Here is a 19,621-nt window from a genome sequence, read left to right as displayed (position 1 = left end):
AACATTTACAACATCGGCTTCTGTACCTTTTATGTCCGTTTTGTTTTTGACAAAATTATATCTCGTGTTCATTTTTATTTAATTGTGACTAGGAATTCAGAAAGAACCCAAAAAAACATTTGTCTTTATTATTTTTTTTTATTTTATTTTATTTTTTTTACAATTTTTGACCCTCACATTGAGCAAAGTCAATAACTTAAAATGATAATTTAACAGAAACATAATTATTTTAACCTTTTATGTTATTATTTATACAGAAAGAGGAATAAGTTGTATTTAAAAACTAAACCTTCTTTGTGAGAGAAACAGAAACACCTGATGCTGCTGCAGGATGTTAGAAATCCCCCTGAACTCTAATTAGTTTGTCTAGACTTAAAACTAAACAGCATTTTCCCAGATGGGTAAATTATATTTAACTCTGCTGCTGCACTGAGTCAGCTCCATGCATTCCTCACATATTCTCTTTTTAGAAAGTGGGTCTAAATATACCTGCAGCACGCAGCGAAACAAACGGAGAGCTGGTGCAGCTGTAGGGGAAAAAATAACATCTCATGTCTTCTGAGCTAAAATAAGTGAAAACATTTTTGGATTTTGCTTAATTTAAAGGTGAAATATCATGAAAACTCAGCTTTTTTAGCTTAACTTTCATCAAAAGCACACCTGGGGTGTTGCCTTGGTCTGTTCATGAATGTCAGAAGGGTCTTTTAGTCTCCTGTTCAAACGCCCCCAATCAGCTCCTTCAGACTAGCCAGCAGCAATTAGCGGAGCTAATTATACAAGCTAATCCTCGGTGAAACGCTGGTAAAAACATCGTTAAAGGGTTAATAGAGGAGCCATGTTGGGATGACTTTCTGAAGGCAGAGTTTCAGAAAGAGCAGGAGTCTTTAAAGAGACAGACACCCAATTTCAAGTCGTTAAGTTATTTAGTAAAATTTCTTTTAAGTTTTATTTGATATACAGCTCTGGAAAACATTAAGAGACCACTTAAGATGATCAGTTTCTCTAAATTAAATTTCTGGTTTAAGTAAAATGAACATTGTTATTTTATTCTATTCTAACAACATGTCTGTGAAATTCAAAGCAACAATTTAGTATTTATTAGCAGAAAATGAGAAATGGTCAAAATAATGAAAAACATTCAGAGCTTTCAGACCTCAAATAATGCAAATAGAACAAGTTTGTATTCATTTAGAAACAACAACACTAATGTTTTAACTGAATTCAGTATTTGGTGGAAAAACCAGGAGGTTTTCAATGACCTTCATTGCGGTGGGCTCTTCATTTTCTCCAGAGCTCTATGTAGCATTTTGATAACATAGTTAACTAACATAATTAGTTACTTAATTATGTTAAAAACTGGCACTCTGTGCCTGGGAAACACATTCCACTGCCTCTTTAATGAGCCTGAAAGCGGTGAGAGTGAGAGCTGATGTCAGCAGCAGGCCGGAGATATCGAAGGCATTTTAAGTGATCTGATAATGAGAAGGAAAATGTCTGTGAGAACAGCAGCCTGGTGGGAGGCTCCAGCTTTAAAGTCATGACAAAAATTGCAACAGGAGTTACTTCTAGATGCAACTGAAGCTCAAAAGTCCTGCAACCCTGACAGGGCGGCAGAAAAACGTCCAGCCGTTGCTCACATGGCTAACATGGCGTCTCATAATTAGCATTAGCGTCTCACTTGTTCTAACCGTGTGGTTTCTGACAAGGTCGTGACCTCCAGGATGTCCAAACTCTCAGTATGCAGACATTTGCCCCCCCCACCCCCTCCCAACCACTGACAGATACACTAATATTGATATAAAAATCAGCAGTTCTTTTTTTCAGTTTATTGCTCAGTATAATGTGAATATTTGAAGTTACAGCTAAAGGAGCATCGCTATCTGTTTTTAAAAAGTCATTTCAGGAAACCTGAATGATTCAGAACTGGAATATTTACATTAATGTCCACAACACGTAGTCCAATTCAAAAATAAAAGTAATCAAGCAATTCCAGACATGCTGTACCAGGAAACCAGCAGGTTGTATTAAATCTTCACTCTGAAGAGCTGCTGAAGTTTAAACTGAGCATCAAAATGGAGAAGAAATTAGATTTAATAGCTGAAAAACAATCTGATTAATAATTATAAATTACAAATGTACCTCGTCAGTTCTGATGTGTCTGCAGCTCGTAATGTCACCACTGTGTTGGGCCAAAGTTAAAATCTCTTTAGTGGAGTTTAACACGTGTGCTGACCCAAAGACTCCACCAGGTGTTGCTGTTCCAACATTTATCCATCCACCTGCTGAACGTGGCGCTAATAATCAATTATTCTTACAGTAGACTGTGTGTTTATTTAAACAAAAGCAAAATTAACTTTATTGTTCAGCCTGATTTCAACCCAACAAATCATCCAAAGCTATACAGGTACAGCTCAAATAATTAAAATGTTTTGGGGAAAACATACATATTTTTGTCTATCATTTCATAAAGTAAAACTTATATTATTTAAAAAATTATTAGAGATGCAATAAATTCATTCAGAATGAGCCCCAACCATCATAGAGTTCATAGAAATGAACAAACTGTTGATATTTCTGCTCAAAATAAACTTTTTTGTTGATCTGAGAAAAAAGTCAGAATTCTGAGATAAACACAAGTTGCTGATATTTTGACTCTTCCGTTTCAAACCGTATCTTCATGGCGCTCTGCAGCACGACGTGCTCCACTCCAGCCCATATGTCGAGCTAAAAGTGTTGCTTGTACCTCTTTGAGCTGCAGGCTTTAGATTACAGAGCGCTTGCATGCCTGGCATAAGCTCACACATACTGAACACACAGAGGGAGGTCGGCTCCCCTCGCTGCATGATCGATGACCGCTCCGGCTTTGGCTGATGAGTTTCCCGACTGTAGATCAGGAACCAATCATAAATCACCTCTGGAGTTACATACTTACTGTTATCTAAGTACACATAATATTTGCTTTACTGTCCGTGAACTTTTTATTTACTTGGCATTCCCAAAGATGAGTAAAAAGCCTTGGTATTTATGGTTGTTATGGAAACTTCACCAAAAGATGCTCCTCTTCATCCATTACCATTGTTTCTCTCTTTGCATTTCAGCAACAGAAACTCAAATCCTCATCCAGCTCTGAGCCCGTTTGGCTCTGCTGAATGGCTGTTTTTATGTCTTTCCCATTTTGCGGAGCAGCTAAGAGAAATGACTTCGTGTGTCACGTTAAATCTGCTCCCCAGAGGAACAGGAAGTCGTAGATTAACAAATAAAACTACTGATTTACAAACAGTTTGCAGGAGTATAACGCTGTATGAATTCATCTGTCTCAAAATCTAACTTTGAGTTTTGTGTTTTCAGGTCTTCTGTCATCATCAGCCAGCCGTTTCCTGCAGACCACACCATGTTTTTGTTGGTTTTTCCCACAGAGATCAACACCAATCAATCAGACTTCACTGGTAAATATCAACACGTTCGGTCAAATTTAAAGTTCTGATGTTTCATGTAATCTTATGCTAAAAAGTGCCTGAATAATTCACTGTTATTTCCTGTGGGGGGCTGTTTTATAAAGTCTTTCCAAGATCTTAGTGGAGATCATCTGTCACAAAAAGGAAAAATATAAAGAATGTGTGTGTTTACATGAATAACATAAAAGGTTTAACATTAAAATAAACCATTTTTACTAGAAGAGCATAGATTAATAATAAATTCTCCACCTTTGATTAATTGAGGGCTGTCTCAAACATCAAAGTTAATCTACTGGGTCTCTGCTGCCTGAGCCAAGCATGATTTCCATTGTTCAGGATGTACTGAGTGTCAACTGGCAGCGGTTAAAGTGATTCACATTCTGGCGTGAGTTGTGCGGCCGTTTATTCTGGATCCACACGCCGCTTGTTGAGTGAGGTTGCGTGATGTTCTCCGCCGGTGAATACTCCGTGTCCGCTGCTGTACTCCCGCCTTAATCCCACTAAATCCCGAGTTATACGGCAGCGAGGAGGTTCTGCTTCTCCAAGAAACAGTCTGATTTCCAAGCTGGACCTTCAGGTGTTCTAAAAATGGGCCCATTTGACCCTTTGGACATTTTCAAGCTGCTCTAGAAGACAATCAGAAAATGGTCGTGAAATGTTTTGGTTTGGTTGCAAAAAAGAAATAAAATTAGTTCCAAAAATGTTTATTTCAAGAGATTTGAAAACCAGTAAAACATCCAGAATAATTACAGTAATTTGCATTTGAATTTGATCACAGTTAGTATTTGCAGAAACTCTTTTTGCTAATATTACAACTGTAAGTGTGTTGGGTGTATTTTCCTCTGTATTTTCCATTTCTTGCCAAAAAATTCCCAGTTGGATTCAGGAAACAACTTGAAAACCTCTGAAGAAAACTCTGAGCGCAACTTCCTTCTTCAAGAAATGTAACCAAACGTGGCGTAGCGTCAGATTTTAGCGTTTGTAGGATTTCTGATTTGTCTTTGGTAAAAGACCAGCTGAACCGTCGTGTTTGTTTTGGTTGTATTTACCCAGAATGCCCTGCACTCTTGCTCACTTTGTCCTTTTGGAGCTCTTGGTATTTCTATGCATTCGAACAGCACCAGAGTTCACTTCAACCAAACTAAGAGAGTGGCTGGTAGACGGACCAGAGTTTGGAAACAAACCCGAGTCTCCAGGCAAATGAACTAGAGCTTAAAGCTGAACAGGGTTGGTGTGAACGCACATTAACTCCACAATAAGGTATTTTCTAGCATTAGTTCCCCTGTATTTTATTAATAGGCATCAGCATAAATGCATAACATTCCATATTTTTATTTGGAAAACCATGGATCCAAATTAGCTTAAAAGCTAGAGTCGCATACAGCGCATCAAATGCTGACATTTATGTTGGAGTTTTTAAATTAAGTTTATTATTATCTCAGTTTATTTAATACTTTGTGTTAGTATATCTCATAAATCCCAATAAAACACACCGACATTCATACTTCTTAAGCGTTTAAACATAACGGTCTCCATAAACAGCGTTAGTTGCTGTGACTCATTCTGTTTTCCTCAGTAAGGTGCATGAAGACTGAACTCCCAGCCAGAACCCTGGAAGAATCTTTTTCTCCATCGTGGTTGTGACTCGGTGCAGCAGCCTGACCTCCTTCTCCGCGCCCTCGCCGGCTACAGCGTAGAAGTTTATGATCCCGGCCGGCTGGTCGACGTACATGCCGATCCTGGAGCAGAACGGAACGTCGCTGATGTCTTCGTGGTCGCAGTTGAACCATATCTGGTAACAGCTGCCCGCCCAGCACAAACCCCAGGACTGCTCGTTTTCTCCCAGGCCGCTCATCCCAGAATACGCTCTCCTTGCTGCTTGGTCGTACGTAGCTCCCACCGCCACCCAGCCAGAAAACTCAACCTCCCAGTAAGCCCTGCGCTTCCAAATGCTCTCCTTGCATAACACCTGAATGAAAGAAGAAAAATAACAGAGAAGAAACAGTAAAACTTCAGCTACATTTGGCTTAATAGACCTGGAGAAACTCGTGTTAGTTTATTACTTAACAAGAATCAAACATGGAGAATCAACATTTAATTTTATACTTTACAAATCTGGAACAAACTTAGAAAGTACCTTCTACTGAGCAACCCAGAACAACTGGAACCAACGTTTAGTTTTATACATTCTAGTTGATCACTTTTATAAATTGTGGTGTGTTTAATACTTTAGTCCACATGTGTCTAAAGTCAAAGTCGAGACCCGTGGGCCAAATCCGGTCCATAGCTTTTTTTTTTTGTGGCTCTCTGGACTCTAAACAGTTAAGATAAGTCTGTGCTTAAATATTATTTTATCAATCAAATCAAAGCAGTTTTTTTCCATTTTCTGCCAAATTACACTAGTCAGTCCCTCCTGTTTCTTTCAAATTATAATGGAAATTAACACAAAATCAACAAATCCCTGCAGTTTTTCACGCTAATACATAATTGTGAATTTGATGCAGATTTTTGGTAAAAAATGTTGAAAAACGTTGGATCTAAGTGACTGCTTGCTCCCACCTGCAGGTGGCGGTATTTCCTACTCCCACTAAACAGCTGCTTCAGCCTTTGCTGATGTGAAGTTATTATTCATGATACTGTGAGTAATAAGAAGTCATATATAAGCACAAATATTCCAAAATTAGTACCACAAACACTTTGATTTGTATTGTGAAAAAACACAAAAACAATCGCGAAATCCTGGAGGGACTGAAAAGATTTACAATATAATTTAATTTTAAGAATTTATTTATATATTAACAATTTTGTTAGCAGGTTTTATCAATATATTCTGACACCTTTAAGAACATTGATGATCTTAATTTGGCCCAAAATGAAAATGAGTTTGACTCCCCTGCCTGAGACCAACATTTAGCTTTATACTTTTACTTAACTTTTACCCCTGTTGGTTTACTTAGCAACCCAGAACAAGAATCAAACATGGAGAACCAACATTTAGCTTTATGCAAAGCTAGAACTCAACCTAGAACTACTGGACCAACATTTAGTTTTATACTTCACTAATCCAGAACAAACTTAAAATCCAGGGAAACCCCTATTAGTTTATAAATTATGGACTACTTATTCTTATTAAACATGCGGAACCAGTATTTATTTTTGTCTTTCCTTTGGTTTTGGTTTGTTTGTTTTTCCTTCTAATTCATGTGAAGCACTTTGAACTGCCTTGTTGCTGAAAATGTGCTACATAAATAAAATGGCCTTGCCGTACCTTCCTCAAGCCGTTCGGACTCACCTGTGGAGAATATTCGTATCTCTCAGGTCCGTCCAGCACAGGACAAACCTCTTTGGTTCTGCGACAAACCTTCGAACCGCCGTCTGAAATCCACAGCAGCTTATTGGCTGTTTTATTATCCAAAGTCAGATTAATCCAATCTAGTGAAGAAAAAGAAAGTTGTTTTTTTCCCCTTACAAATAATAAAACTAAAGTTAAAAATGTTCTTACTTTTCATCAGCTCAGCTCTGTTTCTGGGCTCTGGAATATCTGGTGAATAAACACAAAATCTCTCTACACAGGAAGAACGAATCATAATGATTCATGTTTCATATCTGATGAGTTTTTTACCTTCGTTTGTTGTTTCATTCTTTTTGGATTTACTTAATTTTCCTGTAAAGAGCAAACAACAGCTGCTGATTTAAGATTCCTGCTCAAAACGAATCTTATACCATGACCAAAGCACACAAACAAAAGAAAAAGGCTTTAAATCTTCTTTCCTGAGTTTCTCACCTGGTTTGGTTTTGTCAGGGAGGATTGCTGCAGAACTGGGTTCCCTCTGCATCTCAATCTACATCCAAATCACCGAGAGAGAAAGTGGTAATTGTTTGTCTTCTGATTTAGTTCTCAGGACAGCTGATGGCGCGTTCAGGAGCGTCTCTAAGACGTGTTGGGTTAGAGGAACGAGGGATCAGTCTTAGGTTGGGTGGAGCGGTTGGTACATGCCTGACCTGACATGCAGAGGAAGACTAATGTTGACATCCGACCTCAATGAAACATAAGGAGTCTGCTGAAAAGAACTTCCCTGGAAGCAAGATGGAGGCAGGATGAATAAATGATCAACGTTCTCAGCAGCAGCCTGTTCCGAACAAGGTGGGGACAGCGTGAACCGCCGATGCCTACAGCGTTCGTAAAAACTATTTTCTTGCTGTTTTTGCTTCTTAGTCACAGTTAAACACAACCTCAGTAAAAATAAAAACAGTTTCCAGTTGGTTTGTTAAGATGTGAAACAGCAACCAGACATAAAACTAGTTTTATGTTCACATCAACCTTGACTGCAAGAGTTGTGATGAATGTCATTCACACTTTCATTCCACTCTTTCACAACTGTTTTAATTTAGACAAACAAAATGAGATCTGAAAATTATTTGATGTGTTTTTGAATAGAAAGGTTGTTATTTTGTAAATTGATTTGATTCTAGTCTCATTAATATTTTGTTAGTTTCTTATTTTGGTTAGATCAGTCTTGTTCCTGTTGTTTGTCTTTAGTTCAGTCCTTATTAGTAGTCTTAGTTCTTTATTTATTGTGTCTAATTATTTTACTCACTCTACTTTAATTATGTTTAGTGTGTTTTTCAGTTGGATTCATCTCCTAGTCTCCTGTGTGCCACTTTCTCTCCCTCTCCTCAGTCTGCCTTTCGCTCTCTGCAGTCAGTTAGCTCATCAGCCCAGGTCCTTTGTTTCAGTGTTCAGCCTCCCAGTATTTAAGTTCCTCTTTCTCAGTCACTCCTTACTCAGTCTTAAGACTGATCAATCCTGGATCTCCTTGTTGGGTTTTTCATGTTGGACTACTTTTTGTTTCTACTTTGGCTCTCTGTTTTGTAAATCACAGAGATTTACAAAAGAATCTCATCAACTCTCCATTTCTGCTGCTCTTGCATTTGGGTCCTACTTTAAAACTTCACCTCAAGACAAAGATGGCCTCTTTTTTTGTAGTGACCATGTTAGTAATTAGAGTAAAACAGCCGTTTGGTGGTATATAATTTATTTAAACTTTTGCTTGGCATTCTCAACATAACCGCCGTATACATTCAAACTACATTGGAGAAAGCACACAATTATATAATACAAAACATATTGGTGCTAACATAGAGTGGTTAAAAAAATACTCCTGATAGGTTTCTTAGTGTATTATTTTACTACTCTTCTATAAAAGGCTTTGAGTTTATGTGACTAAACTCCCTGCAGTATCAATAAAAACAACAAAAATATATTTATTTTTCTAACTTTCAGAGATTTTTACTAAATAAAAACATTGTATTCACTCTGCAGACTTTACTAAGTTGCTACTTAAGTGTTCTTTGTTCATTTTACCAGTATGCAAAATAGCATTTAACTGGAAGCATAAACCAAATTCTCTATGAATTGGCAATAATATATGTACAGTGGACCCCTGGTTTTCCCAAGCTGATTTTTTCAAACTCTGTGATAAAGAAAGTGAATTTTGGACTTACTTTACAAGGACAAATCTGCAAAAAAAAAAGTAAATCTGTGAATATTGAACCATAAATAGGTGGGGCTCCACTGAGTATATTTAGTTTGCTACACTTGATTTCAACAAATCTAGTTTCAAGGTTGGCAAACTTTTTAAAAAGAAGAATAATTTGAATAAGATTCATGCAGCAGCTCTTGTCCTGTATTTGTTTGTATTCCCTGTTAGATTTTCTGATCTACTCCTCCTTCTGTAGGATCAGGCAGTAGGAGTTTGTCCCCACCCAGAATCCTGGCAGCAGCTTCTGCTGGAAGCAGCTCCTGACCTGGTGCAAAAGTTTCACCTCCTTTCTGACTGCGCCTTCCTCTTCCTCCTCTTCCTCTTCAACAGCGTAGAAGCTCAGTAAGCCAGCAGGCTGGTCAGCGTACACACCGATGGTGGCATGATGGGGAATCCCGTTGATCTCTTCCTTCTGGCCCTGGTGCCAGACTTGGTAGCCGGAGCCGCTCCACTCCAGGCCCCAGGATTCGTGGTTCTCGCCGAAGCCGCAGGGCCCTTCGCTGTTCCTCCGTCCCGCTCGTTCAAACGCAACTCCGATCACGACCCATCCAGACGACCGCACCTCCCAGTAGCCTCGGAAACCCCCGATACCTTCCCTGCAGAGAACCTGTTTGAGAACAGAACCAGTTACATCAAATGATGGGACTCATCGTACGTCGTTTCACCTGATTTTAAGTGTGAACACTAATCCCATCTGCACTGTAAACATTTGAGCAGCATTCAGTTGTGTCTACTATCTTCTTCTCTTTAAGTCAAATAAATTTAGTGAGTTTTTGAACCTAAATGTTTGAGTTTGTGAAAGATAAACTTACAGCAGTAAGTTGTGTTAACTTTTTATCAAGAGTTGAATAAACTAGAGTTTTTAGGTTAGCACTTAAAAAACTGAAAGAAGAAAAAGACAGGAGTGGGAACTATTTCCCAGAATGCTTAGCGGCGTGTTTTTGTTTCCTGAGATGAAGCGTTACATTGATCTGACTCTTGTGTTATTAAGGCAAATGTTTATTTTAATGCAGCTGACAGTTTGCAAAGCTTGAGGATAATGTCCTGATCACACTAAATGTTTCTGAGCTGAATTCATTGAGATGTTTCATAAAATTCATCATCAGATCAGAAATTTGGTTCATGTGATTTGAAACAAGAATTTAAATTGCTCTACAGTAAAATAAGTCGTTATTTTAATTTCATATTGTGAGTAAAATAATAGAGAAATGAGTCTCTTTTACTGGGTGAGGACAGTTTTTTTTTCTTGCATATTGTGAAATAATTATTTTGTTTAAATTGCAGCATTAAGTTAAAACTCACAATTCAAGATTAATGAACTTAAAAAACAACATTTAAACAACTTGTCTCTGGTTGTTAAATCAACTTCATGAACTTTAATTTCTGAGTTAAAACCAAAATAATTTTCTTGTTCACTTAAATTGCATTTTCACATTAAACCACCTAATGTTTTACAGTGTAACTTTTACCTGTGGGGTGTACTCGTATCGCTCTGGTCTGTCTAATACTGGACATGTGATGTCATCAGTCATACGGGCGACTTTAGCACCATCATCAGTGATCCACAGCATCTTATTGGCTGTTCTGTCATCCAAAGTCAGGTTAACCCAGTCTGAAATAAAGAGAACAAACAATAACTGAAATGTTTCATACTACTGTGCACATTCTGAATTAGTGAAAGGTCTGACTATATTTATGTGTACCTTTGTAAAGGACAGCCAAAGAAAACAACTTATATTAAAAAAATCACAGCTGTTTGATTTATGCATAATGTCCAGGACAAAAAATAATGTCTGCTCAAAACTTCTTCAGATATATTCACATATATTGTCTCAATTTTTTATGTAAGTTACAAGTTCAGTTAATGCTTTGTACATCAAAATAATTTATAATCCTACTGTTTTACAATACGTAGCATAACCTATACCTGCAGAAATCTGACATTATTCCTCCAGTTGGATGCTGTAATTGAAATAATATAAAAAGTAAAACAGTTTTCTCTATAATTTTGAACTGCATCAGCTGTAATGTTTGAGTTTGCATGTATTTGGTGCAGAATGCTTTGTGTATCCAGTGCAGAATAAAGGAGATGGCACCGCTTTATGGATTCCTCCTTATGTTTTTATATTTAAAAAATTTTCTTACATTTGATAAGATCAGCTCGACATTTTGGTTCTGGAATATTTGGCTCGTAGTCGGGAACCTTTGCTAAAAAAAAAAAAAAGAGATGGATTTGCAAAGGTAACGTTTTTTTTTTATTTTAACATCATGACATTAACTCTGCTTACCTGTAGGTGTGTTTCCAGCTTTGGATTTCTTTGCTGAAGAATCTAAGAAACACGAAAATACAAAAGAAGTTCAGTCAGATCAGCCGATGATGAGCTTAACTTCTTCAGAAGTCAGACATGCACTGTAAAACATTAGAAGGTGGTTTAACTTGAAAATGAAAGTCCCTGAAAATACAATTTAAGTCAACGAGAAAATAGTTTTGCTTTTAACTCAGAAATTAAAGTTCATGAAGTTGATTTAACAACAAGAGACAAGTTGTCTAAACATTGTTTTTAAAGTCCATTAATCTTGAATTGTGAGTTTTAACTCATTGTTGCAATTTAAACCTAATAATTATTTCACAATATGCGAGAAGAAAACCTGCCCTCTCACAGTTAAAGAGACACATTTCTCTATTATTTTACTCACAATATGAAATTAAAATATCAACTTATTTTACTGTAGAATAAATTAAATTCTAGTTTCAAATCACATGAACCAAATTTCTGATCTGATGATGAATTTTATGAAACATCTCAATGAATTCAGCTCAGAAACATTTAGTGTGATCAGGACATTTGCAACTAAATGCGGCTCAAATGTTTTCCAGTGTATTTTGACTTAAAAAGTCGTATTTTTCCTCCAGCCAGTTGGTACCAGGTGGTTAAAGTTTCACCTCACATGTTTTAGCGGCTCAAAGCTCAGAGCAGATTATCAGGCGAGATGAATGATGCGGTTTGTTTGTACAAATCAGATAAGCCGGGCAACCGGATCCAGCAACTGTGTACTTTTTGTAAACAGCAACTGGGGATTTCTGGGAGGTTTTCCAAAAATATCAACCCTAAATAAGCACAAGCTGCTGTAATATAAACTATAAATGATGATCAAACCTCACCTTTAAGTAGGAGATGAATTAATCTATGTACTACTGTCATTACCAATACTTTGATTTTACAGATAAATATGTTTTTTTTAATTATGTATATCAAGACGAACTCTTAACACTCTTAGCATTACGTTGTCAAAACTGGCACACATTGTTACTGAGTTACTTATTGTAACAGTTCTCACATTTAATCCTCTCAGAACATTAAGTCCATGTAAGATGAATTATTGGCATGAAATTTAAGAATGAATATGACATAATAAATCAACGTGTCATTGTCCTCATTCAGTCCTTTCACACGTTTCTTGCTGTCCACACTTTTACAGCAGGACGTTTGTCACGTCTGTCAGTTGGTCTGAATCTGTTTGCTGATTGGAGGCAGGAGAGGCTGGGAGGACGAACACCTGCCTGGACGTAACAGCAGGAGATGAAAACAACACATTTCGATGTCCTCGTTGCAAACCAACACCAACCTAAATACTTAGCGCCTAAACGTTGCCACCGTCTCAACTTCTATGGGACCTTTTGATCTCATTTACTGACAAGTGTCTGAGACCTTGAAGTGTTTCAGTGAGTCATGAGTGTGTGTATATATACATATGTACCCATAAACTAGTAAGCCGTGTCCTAGGTTTCTCGAGTATAAATATAGATATACCTCGTCAACATGGGAAATACAAGAGAACATGCAGTTCACGTAAGGGAGAGATGTGTTTTCTGGAAATGTCTACAAGAAAATAGTTCCTCGGGGTTTGGTTTTGGGTCCTCCATCTTTGCTTTATGATGATTAGTGGTGGAGTTTCATCCTTTACTTATTTATTCTTTTTTTAGAATGTTATCAGTGTCAGTTTTACCTCATATGGTGTGCCTAAATGAAATGTGAGTTATTTTTATACAACTTTTCCAACAACTGACTCTCATTCAGCGGTGAATTTTCCCCAACAGATTCATATTTTACTGTAGTGCAGCAAAATAGCCAATCGTGTGGTTACAAGGGAAAAAAGTATAAATATTTGGCCAATCAGCAACACTGAATTCAATGTTTTTGGGTGCACAAAAAAAGGGAAAGTTTTTAATTGCTATCAATTCAAAATTCTCCATGTTGGATGGCAGATTTACTTCATCCTCTGTTGTCCAGCGTGTTTAATTAGTTTTAGCTACTATATGATTCTTTTTTCTGCTGTGTAGTTTTCATTGATAGTTGTGAACATTGCTGTGGCGTGGATGACGTCACGCTCGCCTGAACTCCGCCATGACAGACGTGAAAATAACCAATGCGCTCATTTAAAGCTAGTCAAAAAAACAGGCATCTGAAATCTGATATCGCTTCTATTTAGTTAATTTTACTTTTAAAATGGCCACCGGGTGCTCAGAGGTCGGCTGCACAAACAGGCAAGGAAAAATACCAAACTTGTCATTTTACTGCAAAACTTTTAATGAGGAAAGATCCGCGGCGATGGATAGCAGCTGTAAATAATACCGACTGGCAGGCCTCGGCGTAATGGCGGATTTGCAGCGAAGGCTTTTTACAAGGTAAGAAGATTAAAGTCCATGTACTTTATACGTAAGAATGATGAGAAATATGTCAAATATTGGTTTATGGAGAAGGTGCATCTAACCACTGGTAACCATGGAGACAATGCCGCGCCGTCATGTAGCCTAGCATGTAAAAAAATACTAGTTAGCATCTCCGCTTTTGTACGTTTCAGTGTTGCTCCGGTGTAAAGGGAAACTGTTTATGACGTAGCGACGTAAATCATGTGCTGTGAATTCAGGCAAAGTCAGTAATTTGACGAACACGTCAGGAGGGAGGAGGTACGGGCCGGTTTCTGAGCTAAAGTTTACAACTGTTGTAAATCCCGCCGTTTATGAGCCCCAGCCAGGTTAGCTGGACTCGAACAAGTAGAAGCCATAAATAAACTGGCAAAACCAGCTGAGGAAAACAATTTCCTCCGTTTCCTCTGTTCAACACTCCCGTCCCTCACGGCGCCTGAATAATTAAGTGACGTAGCTGCAAAGGGTCTCTGGTTAGTGTGATGCTAATGCTGTTCTCTATAAATGTTCATAAGATTTATTTTTTAAATTGTTAACAAAGCACTTTGAAATGCCTTGCTGCTGAAATGTGCTATACAAATAAAATTTGATTGATTGATTGATTGAACAATGATGATGCTCCTATCAGGTTTTTTTAATTATATTGGTGTAATAATGTTAATCTTTGGCTGATTTAAAGATGTTTCTTGGTCAGATGTGGTTTTGTTCCAAAATGGATCTGAAATTCTGTTTGCTGACTCAGATTTATGAGCATTTATTTGTGGTTGTTGTATTTTGCTTCCAGCAGAATCTGATCATTCCTTGACGTTTGCTTGTAATCATGTTTATTTCATCCTGTAGAAATGTGTTTTAGTTTTCTCCTGTTTGGTGCCATCAGTTGATTTTCAAAAGTTCAGTTTTGATAGAATTTAGTCTATTATTTGCACAGATTTAAATTTATAGAAAATCATACATTAGTTTGGCATTTTTCACATTTTAAAGTCTGACTTATTGTTACTGTAGCAGTGGACAAAGATTAATGATCAAATTCTTTTGAACAAACCTTTTACTTCTAGGTTATTTAGCAATTTATGCTATTTTTGACCATTTAACTCCTGAACTAGAAGACTAGGGAGGGAACAATGGGGTTGTAATCGACTGTATCCTCAAAACATTACTATCATACAGCAAAGAGTGTTAAATCTTTTTAATAGGATGATGCTGCTGCTGCTTGCAGACCTCTGCTGCCAGGAAGTAAAACTGTCTCATAATGACGGGCATGAAATCGCTAATTGAATTGCTGTGCTTTACATGCAGACATAAACTCCAGTGATCCCTTCACTCAGGATCTGCTTCAGAAGATAATAAACAGCTTCCAGAACCTCACAATTCATTTAATTAGATGTATTTAGCTGAATATCATGCACTGATCTTTTTCCTGTATAAAATGATGGAAAGAAAACTCACCTTTATCTGAGTTCTGGGTTTCAGAGATGATTCTGTTGGTGGTCGGCATCTTTACAGAAGATCCTGAAGGAGACTGACTGAGAAGGAATTAATCTGATGATGTTGACGAGTTTCCTTAGCTAGACCCTGCAGCAGCTTAATGTTGCCCATATATACCTTTAAAGGCATGCAGAGGTTAAGCAGATGGAGACGTAGGCAGTTCTTACCAATAGGAAGAGGAAGGGAGGAGATTTGTGAACTATAGAGGTTTTTTACCTTTAAATGGTTCAGCTGGAGGCAAGGAAGCCCCGCCTCCTTCCCTCTGCTGTACCGAAGACTTCAACACACTGCAGCGACGACACAGATGTTGGTGTGCAAGAACACACACTAAATGCCTGAACACACACTACATGCCTGAACACACACCTATACATATGAATAGATTTCCATGCAAATTCTGTCGTGTCTCTTCTATGATGCATGAATCTCAGAGGCGTTCCTTGTGTCACTTGGAGCAATGTGAGCTCCAAGTGATGTAACTAGAACTTAACAAGAACCTCTCTGTGTCATTTTATTTACTACTTAAAAATATTTAAAAACTAAATTTTTGTGTTTTAATTTGACTTTCTCCAGCTGAACAGAAACAGAACTGAAGTTTTTATCTGTGGACCTAAAGAGGAACGATCTAGAGCAGGGGTCTCAAACTCCAGTCCTCGAGGGCCGCTGTCCTGCAACTTTTAGATGTGCCTCTGCTGCGCCACCTGAATAAAATAATTAGGTCATTACGGCTCTGGAGAACTGATCTACACAAGGAGGAGGTCATTAAGCCATTTCATTCCAGTGTTTTGTACCTGTGGCTCATCTACAACCTGCAGGACAGTGACTGGAGGACTGGAGATTAAGACCCCTGATCTAGAGTCAAAGCGCAGCTTCAGTTATTACAGCTGGAAACTAGAGAACAGGATGAAATCTGTGTGTAGTGATGAACTTTGACCTCAACATTCAGAGAAACATTAAGACAGTTACAAAGTTGGCCTTCCATCACCTGAAGAGAAACTCATCCATATATGTTTATCTTTAGTCACATTGATTACAGCAGCAGAGTCTTCACAGGTTAAAAAATCATCAGATCCAGAACGCTGCTGCTGGTGTTCTGACTAAAACCAGAAAGACAGAGAACATCACCCAGTTCTACAGTCCACTGAGAGAACAGACTTTAAAATACTGATGTTAGTTTATAAATCACTGAACGGCTTAAAGATCTGCTGCTGCTGGATCAACCTTCCAGACCCCTCAGCTCTTCTGGTTCTCTGCACCCAGAACCAGAACCAAGCAGCATTCAGCTTCTGTTTACCACAAATCTGGAACAAACTTCCAGAAAACTGCAAAACAGCCGAAACACTGAATTCCTTTAAATCAAGGCTGAAAACCCATAGAGTTACTTTTGATTAGTAATAAGTGTAAAATTGATCAACATTTTTGATGTGTATTTACTTGATAATTTTGATTATGAAATTTGACAAAACGTAATGTTTATTGCTTCACGTTCTTATGTTGTAAAGGCTTTTGAACGGCCTTGTTGCTGAAATGTTCTGCACAAATAACCTTGAACTTGAATGATGTCAGAGATTACTATTTGGCTTTTAATACGTTCTATTCTATTACCCTATTAACTCTGCGTGAAAGTGTAACATGTGTCAGTTTTTACTTTGAATAATTACTCTGTGTAGTTAAGTTTACCCTACATACTTTATTTATTGTAGGCTCCCTTGGTCCCGATATAAGTACCTACTTTATCACGACATCGGGTTGTCATACCAGATAGCTCTGATCATGCAGCGCGGTGAAATAAAAGGCATGCACCTGCTCATAAACCCGCTCTGAGCTTCGCTCTGCAGGCCGGGTGTTGGAGGTGTTTACTGTTGTTGGCCATGAGCCCAACCTCATGTCATGCTGCCGCATCCTTCTAATGTTCCTGCAGCAGAAACACCGAGCAGAACATACCAGACACGTTACAGTATCTGACCCGGTTTCTAGGAGCTTGACCGTAAGGAGCAGCGATGGGGACGGGGTCTGCGTGTGAGGGTTTCATTTCCACCCATTCATATTTCACCAGGGAGCATGAAGTGATGACAGGCCGGCAGGCGAAGCCACATGTTGACTTTACTTTGTCCGCTTAGTAAGACGTAAGATTTTTATTTCTCATTATGTTTCTAGAACATAACGACACTGGAGAGGTACCAGTGATGTAACTGGAAGTAAAGAAGAACCTTGTTGTGTCACTTTATTTACTACTTGAAAATATTTAAAAAGTGCATAAAACATTAGAAGCTGGTTTAACTAGAAAATGAAAGCCCACCTGCTGCCTTGAAAATTAAATTTAAGTCAACAAGAAAATTATTTTGGTTTTAACTCAGAAATTAAAGTTCATGAAGTTGATTTAACAAGAGACAAGTTGTCTAAACATTGTTTTTAAGTTCATTAATCGTGAATTGTGAGTTTTAACTTAATGCTGCAATTTAAACAAAATAATTATTTCACAATATGCAAGATAAAAAAACTGCCTTCACCCAGTTAAAGAGACACATTTCTCTATTATTTTACTCACAATATGAAGTTAAAATAACGACTTATTTTACTGTAGAATAATTAAAATTCTTGTTCCAAATCACATGAACCAAATTTCTGATCTGATGATGAATTTTATGAAACATCTCAATGAATTCAGCTCAGAAACATTTAGTGTGATCAGGACATTATCCTCAAGCTTTGCAAACTGTCAGCTGCATTAAAATAAACATTTGCCTTAATAACACAAGAGTCAGATCAATGTAACTTCATCTCAGTGGAAGTGCAACAAAGGTAGAAACTCAATCTCTGTTATTTAGATCTGATCATCTGAAATGAACCAACAGTCTTTAGTTTTGTTCCGAGTGTCATTTTATTCCTTTATCCATTTTCCAGACAGTAGATTAATATTTAAATGGATGACAACAGTTAATCTCAGAGAATGCTTCAGATCTTCCTGGGAAGTGAAATATTCAGGCTGGATTGTTGCCCAATCTGCCTGTAAACGGGCAGGAGGAAGGAAAAACCAACCTGTTTCTCATAAAAACACACAGAACTTCTTACTGAATCCATTCAAAGAACTAAAGAACACACTTTTTTTAGAATTGGATTTTGTTCCTGTGACATCCTGAGCTGTGATTTAGAGGTTTAGGTTTGCTGCGATTCATCACTGCCACGCGACGCATTCAGGCTGTATCACACTGAGCTGCTCTGGATCTTTCATTCTTCACCCTCCATGTTAGCAGCACCAAGCAGATCCACAGGATCAAGCTGGTGACAGAAAGAAGATCCTGATAATGAGCTGGACCACATGCATGTAAATAAACAGAGGAGAGCAGAAAATACCGTAAACTCTGGGAATACTCTGATAACTCGACTTCAGCTTCCTCTTCATTAGATAACCGTCCATAAACTCAGAAACGTTCAGAATAAGAAAAACATTTTAGAGTATTTTGTTAAATTCTAAAGTAATTAGCATATTTATTCCTATTTATATTTATTTACTTATACATTTATTTATTGTTTTATTTATTTATTCCTTTTTTCCATTTTCCTTATTCATTTGTCCTTTATCAGATTGCAGATTGCTTTTTACAAATAAAGAATACATGACGATACATTTAATTTTCATTTAAAGTCAACCAGCAGACCAGAACAACGGTTCTGGTTCTGCTCTGCATCCCCAGAACCAGAACCAAACGAGGAGAAGCAGCTTTCAGCTTCTATGCACCACAAATTTGGAACAAACTTACAGAAAACTGTAAAACGGCTGAAACACTGACTTCGTTTAAATCTCAACTAAAAACCCACCTGTTTAGGATTGTATTTGAAACGTAATCAATTAAAAATTTAATGATGGAACTTGACTTAATGTTATGTTCTGATTGTTGATTCTATGTTGAAATTGCACAGAAATCCGTGAGGGACGGCGGAGTCCCAGAGCGAAATTCCATGAAAGAGGTGTACGGAACCTGGTGCCGGAAGTCTACATCGTTTTAAACTGTGTGATTGTGAGCGTGAGTGGGAATAAAAATAGCAACAGGTATTTTGCTCCATATAACACAGTAGGAGTGTAACAGGTAAAAACTTCTATGGATGCAAACTCGACTAAAAACCCACCTGTTTAGGATTGTATTTGAAACGTAATCAATTACAAATTTATTGATGGAACTGGACTTAATGTCGTGTTTTGATTGTTGATTCTATTGTGTTTCTGTGTTTGATATGATGTAAAGCACTTTGAAATGCCTTGCTTTATTTTTTTCAACTATAAGCAATTTGAATAAGCAGGTGTAGAAAACCTGAACTAAATTAATTTGTCTACAAATTGTGTGTCTGCGTTATGCTGCATTTACTGCAACTTGGAAATATGAAGCTTACATTTTTTTCTCTCTTGCAATTTGATTTTCTAAAAACGAAAT

The 19,621-nt window shown here is 37.5% G+C and overlaps 2 protein-coding genes across 2 annotated transcripts; both read right to left on the bottom strand.

Moving 5' to 3' along the window:
* Positions 1-4,143: 4,143 nt before the first annotated feature.
* On the bottom strand, positions 4,144-7,553 carry LOC102232670 (tripartite motif-containing protein 16-like). The gene is made up of 5 exons (XM_023340621.1): positions 7,240-7,553; positions 7,078-7,119; positions 6,958-6,996; positions 6,748-6,887; positions 4,144-5,424 (listed from the first exon to the last, which is right to left on the bottom strand). Exons 1-5 carry the CDS (start codon positions 7,289-7,291, stop codon positions 5,014-5,016), a joined length of 684 nt encoding a protein of 227 aa, XP_023196389.1. The 5' UTR covers positions 7,292-7,553; the 3' UTR covers positions 4,144-5,013.
* A 921-nt stretch (positions 7,554-8,474) lies between these two features.
* Positions 8,475-15,294, bottom strand: LOC102232930 (stonustoxin subunit beta-like). Its single transcript, XM_005814222.3, has 5 exons — positions 15,153-15,294; positions 11,287-11,328; positions 11,144-11,206; positions 10,468-10,610; positions 8,475-9,605 (listed from the first exon to the last, which is right to left on the bottom strand). The coding sequence occupies exons 1-5, from the start codon at positions 15,199-15,201 to the stop codon at positions 9,177-9,179; spliced, it is 726 nt and encodes a 241-aa protein (XP_005814279.2). The 5' UTR covers positions 15,202-15,294; the 3' UTR covers positions 8,475-9,176.
* Between the last annotated feature and the right edge of the window lie 4,327 nt (positions 15,295-19,621).

Source organism: Xiphophorus maculatus, chromosome 10 (genome assembly GCF_002775205.1).
Source record: "Xiphophorus maculatus strain JP 163 A chromosome 10, X_maculatus-5.0-male, whole genome shotgun sequence".
NCBI classification, from domain to species: domain Eukaryota; kingdom Metazoa; phylum Chordata; class Actinopteri; order Cyprinodontiformes; family Poeciliidae; genus Xiphophorus; species Xiphophorus maculatus.
This window is presented reverse-complemented; position numbering and strand designations above follow the sequence as displayed.